At 49.2% G+C, this 5,838-nt stretch overlaps 1 protein-coding gene across 1 annotated transcript; it reads left to right on the forward strand.

Annotated features, from left to right (window-relative positions):
• The first annotated feature begins 3,616 nt into the window (after nucleotides 1-3,616).
• Nucleotides 3,617-5,356, forward strand: LOC127299823 (cytochrome P450 94C1-like). Its single transcript, XM_051329867.2, has one exon. The coding sequence runs from the start codon at nucleotides 3,698-3,700 to the stop codon at nucleotides 5,231-5,233; it is 1,536 nt and encodes a 511-aa protein (XP_051185827.1). The 5' UTR covers nucleotides 3,617-3,697; the 3' UTR covers nucleotides 5,234-5,356.
• Nucleotides 5,357-5,838: the final 482 nt, after the last annotated feature.

Genomic DNA, 5,838 nt, shown 5'->3' on the forward strand with positions numbered 1-5,838 from the left:
CCGCACCTATTACTGTCGGCGAGTGCGGTTTGAAGTAGCTGACGGTAAGGCATGTTAGGCCCTTCTCGCGTTACCGCCGGTGAGTTGATATGTATTCGCCGGGGATAAGGCACTTACCGCCGGCGAGTAGGAGTTGCAACCGCCGAGGGTAAGGTGGGCCGAGAGCACCCGGATGGGCCTTCCCTCACCGCCGGCGGTTTGGTCTAGGAGACGCCGGGGGTAATCTAGTTACCACCAGCGAAATCAATTTGCATGCGCCGGGGGGTAAAGTGGGATCATGTGGGCCATTTGGGCTTCTTTTTTTCTCTCTCTCTTTCTTTTCTCTGTATACTTGGCCAATACCTCCTCTACTCACCACGCTCTTCCTCCTCCACTACTTTTTCGATTCCTCCTCCACTCCCCACGCTCTTCCGTCTCTTCACCCGTCGGCGCCCCCACTTCCCACCTTCTCCCTCCTCCACCTCTACCTGGCGGCGTCCCCCACTCTCCACCCTCTTCCTCCACCACCTCCACCCCGAGAGGCCCTAGCACCCCGAGGAGGAGCAGCGCGCGCGGCCAGGAGGAGCGGCATGGCGTGGCGCGATGCGGCGACGACCCACAGCGTGGCACGACGACTGCAAGGGGCACGGCGCTGCACGGCAAAGGCAAGCGGGGCGACGACCAGAAGGACGTCGCAGCTACGACCACCGGCGCGGCACGGCGACAGCAAGCGGCGTGACGTGGCGACGACCAGCGGCGCGGCACGGCGACGGCAAGCGGTGCGGCCAGGCTTGGTGGAGCAGCAAGACTTGATTGCTTTGTTTTAATTTATAGGGATTTAACTGAAAAGTGTGTATAAACAATTAAAGAAATGGACATGGCAGTGGTCTAGTGAGTTACCGTGGCCTTTTTTTTTTGTCTGCCGAACAGATCATCACCGACGAATATGGGAAGGCATCGGGGATAACGGCACCTTACCACCGGTGAAAACGAAGGTGCCGGCAGTAAGGCATTACCACCGGCGAGGTGATCGCCGGCGAAGGCGAAGGCGCTAGCGGTAGCCAATTCTGTGTGCCAGCGGTAAGGTCATTCCTTGTAGTGTAGGCAGCTACGTCGGATGTTTAGCACTAATTTTCTTAAGTTTCAATCATTGAAAAAAGTGTAGCTGCAGTTAAGAAAATGCAACTCGGTCACTTTTCAGGTGAAAAAGTGCAATTTCACTTTTTTAACCGGAAAGTGCAACTAAAACTTATTTATAAGTGACCGAGACATAAAAATTCCCAAATCTTTTGGCAAAAGCGGAGGGTCTACTATAATAAATCTTAAGCATACTACCTTCCTTACTTAAACTAAGGCCTATAACTTTTTTTTTCAAATCACACATGGCTAACATACTATTGGTCAAATTAGCGGTAAAGTATAAACCAAAATAAAAAGGGAAGGCACGTACATAGGGAATGAATGGAGTGATCTTAGGACCCTCTGAGTGGCCAAGTGTATATTGTCTCTTTTGGAGATTTATATCATGATTAAAATTTTATCAATAAAGATACAATGGGTTGGCATATTTGGGAAAAGCTTGAAACATAAAACTAATGTCATGCACTGATTGATGTACTATGAAATATATTGTGCTACATTTTGATGGTAATCTATTAGCACTTTTTGTTATACAACCTTATTTTGACATTATACTCATATTTTTTGTATTAAAAATATGAATCAGGTTAGTCATGCCACAAATAGGCTACAATGTTCAAGTGCATGACGATACCTTAAAACATGTGTTGCATGGTAACATTTTGTTGTTGTCCTACTGATTGATGGTAGCGCATAATATCGAAAAAATCCATCCAAGACAATCTATACAACACAACAAAAATGTAATCTAAGCTCGATCAATGAGATATCACATCCATTTTATTTGCTCCCAAATAAGAAAAAATTATGAAGCTTAATAATTACATTGAGATCACTCTTTCACAAACAACCCGAAGGCTTTTTGTAGGTTTGGACGAATGCATTGTGGTGGAACTAGCACATCCTTAACATTTACTAACTCAAGGGTCATTCTCATTACTAGAAGAAACATATGTATCAACATATACAAAGTATGAATAGGTCCAAACCCAGTGAGTGAATATATGACCAACCCTAAGTGCTTGCAAGACACACCCATGCACCATGTAAGTTTAGTTAGAAAAACGTACAAGTACCATGTGCTCTTTGTTGAAAAGTGCAACAACAACAAAAACATCACCACATAGACACGATATTTTGCAACGGTGGAATCCCCCTAAATTTGGGTAAACCCTGTAGGTTGAAATCACCCTAAACTTCTTCCAGCATTATCAGGGTGAAATACATTTTTTATAAAGCACTAAGGGTTCTCATGCATCTAGATTTAGTTCACAGAACTTGGGGATGGAAGTTGTCACCACAATATCTTGGAGCAGACAAGATGGTTGGTATGGAATTTACAACCTTGCAAGATTCACTTTGCTTGATGCTAGACATCTTACTTCAACTTCCTCTTATTCCTTCTATTTTGGCTTTTTTCCCTTCTCCATTAGAGTCTAATACATGGCTTCCGTCACTTCGCTTGGGGATTGCTAAAGGGGATGCTTAATACCGTGTTACGGCATGTGTAAAACCTAAAATGCTTCAAGATTAGATGGTTGATTCTTGCGCACGTGGGTGCATAAAAGCTTTCAAGCCTCTCCTCAAAACTCATATGAGGAGGATCCCATCATACATTTCATGTGTAAAAATGAGAAAGACAATAGAACAGTGTAGCGAAGGCACCATAGTCACATGCCTTTTGCACCAAAAAGTATCTTCAAAGTTTACGAACTCATTTTCTGCACATGAGAATAGCAATAGCACAATGCATACAAGAAAATGAAGTACACAATTGAGAATCACCTAAAAAGGGGAGAAACAACATGTATTGCGGTATTTGTAAAACACATTACAAACATGAGAAACTTGCCTCTTTTAATGGATGAGTACACAAAAGAGGTTATGAATCACATAAAAAAACAGCAACAAGTATTGCCGTACAGTAAACACATGACTAACATGAGAAACTTGCCTCTGCTAAGTATTAATGGATGATTACACAAAAGAGGCTGGAGTGGATTCTTACAAAGATATTGAAAAAAGATGCACAAAAATTCATAGCATATCTCTACTCAACAAACGTGTGTGAAAGATAGAAATTCTGACAATACACAATCAGTCTTATAAATAGTACTACAAGTGATCAAGATCTTCGATCAAAAGGGAAGGACTAGCAATATACACATTGCCGAAACTTAAACACGAGTTATTTCCGACTTACTAGAAGAGGAGCACGACCAAAACGTTGGTGATCAGCCGGAAAAAGCATATGAACACGAGGAGCAATGGAAAAAGATCGCCTCTTCATCGCGTGCAAACGGCCCCAGCCGTCATAGAAGCTCCGATATGGACCCAGATGTCATTGACGGTGCTAAATAAATGACCAGGCATGAGCTGTGTACACGCAAAAGTTCACAGGCAGTTGCTAGCTAGCGAGAACGTTGGTTTATGCATTGGCGCACGTGCTACATGTGCTTCTTCGGCTGTCCGCCCGCGTTATATATAGACAGCCCCCCTTTGACTCTCCCACACCAAGCTCACATATTTTCCTCATCGATCTCCAACCAGCTCCATATTTCCGTCGAATCCAACAGCAATGGATGCCGCCATGGAGTTGTCATGGGGCGCGCGGTGCGCAGGGCTGCTCTTCTTCGGCTCCTCCATCTTCCTGGTGGCTCTCGCCGCGGTGCTCCTGCTCCTGCGCCGGTGGCCGTGGTGCAGCTGCCATGTGTGCCGGGCGTACCTCACGGGGTCCTGGGCGAGGGACTTCACCAACCTCGGCGACTGGTACGCGCACCTGCTGCGCCAGTCGCCGACGGCCACCGTCCACATCCACGTCCTCGGCTGCACCGTCACCGCCAACCCCGGCAACGTCGAGTACATGCTCAAGACCAACTTCGACAACTTCCCCAAGGGCAAGCAATTCGCCGCGCTCCTCGGCGACCTCCTCGGTGGCGGCATCTTCAACGTCGACGGCGACGCCTGGCGCCACCAGCGCAAGATGGCCAGCCTCGAGCTCGGCAGCGTCACCGTGCGCTCCTACGCCTACAAGATCGTCGCCCAGGAGGTGGAGACCCGCCTCATGCCGCTCCTGACCGACGTCGCCGACAAGGGCACGGTCGTCGACCTCCAGGACGTGTTCCGCCGATTCGCCTTCGACACCATCTGCAAGATCTCCTTCGGGCTGGACCCAGGCTGCCTCGAGGCCGACATGCCCATGTCGGACCTAGCCGACGCGTTCGACACCGCGTCGCGGCTCTCCGCGATGCGGGGCGCGGCCGCCTCGCCTTTGGTGTGGAAGATGAAGCGGATGCTCAACATTGGCTCCGAGAGGGAGCTCAAGAAGGCGATCAAGCTCGTCGACGACCTCGCGGCAGCGATGATTCTGCAGCGCCGGAAGCTGGGCTTCGAGAACAGCCACGACCTCCTGTCCAGGTTCATGGCCTCCGACGGAGACGTGCATGCCATGGACGACAAGTACCTCCGCGACATCGTCGTCAGCTTCCTCCTCGCCGGGCGGGACACGGTGGCCTCCGCGCTCACCACGCTCTTCATCCACCTGTCCCAGAACCCCGAGGTCGCGGCCGCCATTCGCGCGGAGGCCGGCGGCGGCAAGCCGTCCACCAACGGCTACGAGCACCTCAAGAGCCTGCAGTACACCCACGCGGTGCTGTACGAGAACATGAGGCTGTTCCCCCCGGTGCAGTTCGACTCCAAGTTCTGCGCCGCCGCCGACGTTCTCCCGGACGGCACCTACGTGGAGGGCGAGTCGCGCGTCATGTACCACCCGTACGCCATGGGACGCATGCCGACCATCTGGGGCGCCGACTACGAGGCGTTCCGCCCGGAAAGATGGCTCACCGGCCCCGGCGGCTCGTTCGCGCCGGCGAGCCTGTACAAGTACCCGGTCTTCCAGGGCGGCCTCCGCGTGTGCCTGGGCAAGGAACTCGCCATCACCGAGATGAAGGCGGTCAGCGTGGCCGTGGTGAGGGCGTTCGACGTGGAGGTGGTCGGAGACAACGGCCGCAGTGGCTGCGCGCCCAAGTTTGTGCCGGGCCTCACCGCTTCCATCAGAGGCGGGCTCCCCGTGAGGATCAGGCGCGTTTCAACTACGAATTCAGAATTCAGATAACGAAGCAGTAGACTTTTTTTTCTCTCTCAGCTGATAGGAGATGCGACAAGAGTGTACATTGCAGTAGAGGAGCAGATATCACTAGGAAAGTTGTTTCATCAATAAGAAATCGGAATTTCTCCACGGTTTCTAAGGTTCTTAGTGTTGTGCGAACCCAATACACACGTCTCACAAATATGTACACTGAGTCCAATAAACTGATGCAGCTAGTCTTAAAATTTAAAATTGATGAAGTCACCACATTCAACTCGTAATCAATGGGATTGTTGTCTTCCACTGAAAAATTATTCCGACTTTGTGAGACACCAAACTTCAAATTTGGAGGTGCCACAGCCCTTCTAACGACCCAACCACTGGTTGATTCTCGATTTTTATATTATGAAGACATATTGTAAATTTTTTTTTATGTTTAACTCAATTTACCAGATGTGAGGCTTCAACTTTGATTATTGTTCTTCTAGCCAACAACTAGATGCGAGCCAAGTCTATGTACTCTAAGGAAGAGCTTGTTGTCCCGGAACTCATTGCAGAACTTATAGAAGAAAAGGTAGACATTGAGATGAATGAAAATCTGATAAGAGATTTCACTGATAGAGAGATTAGTG

This window comes from Lolium perenne, chromosome 5 (genome assembly GCF_019359855.2).
Source record: "Lolium perenne isolate Kyuss_39 chromosome 5, Kyuss_2.0, whole genome shotgun sequence".
NCBI lineage: Eukaryota > Viridiplantae > Streptophyta > Magnoliopsida > Poales > Poaceae > Lolium > Lolium perenne.

Bases quoted from the DNA above. Each gene is read 5' to 3' on its own strand.
- LOC127299823 (XM_051329867.2), top strand. From the start codon at position 3,698: ATGGATGCCGCCATGGAGTTGTCATGGGGCGCGCGGTGCGCAGGGCTG.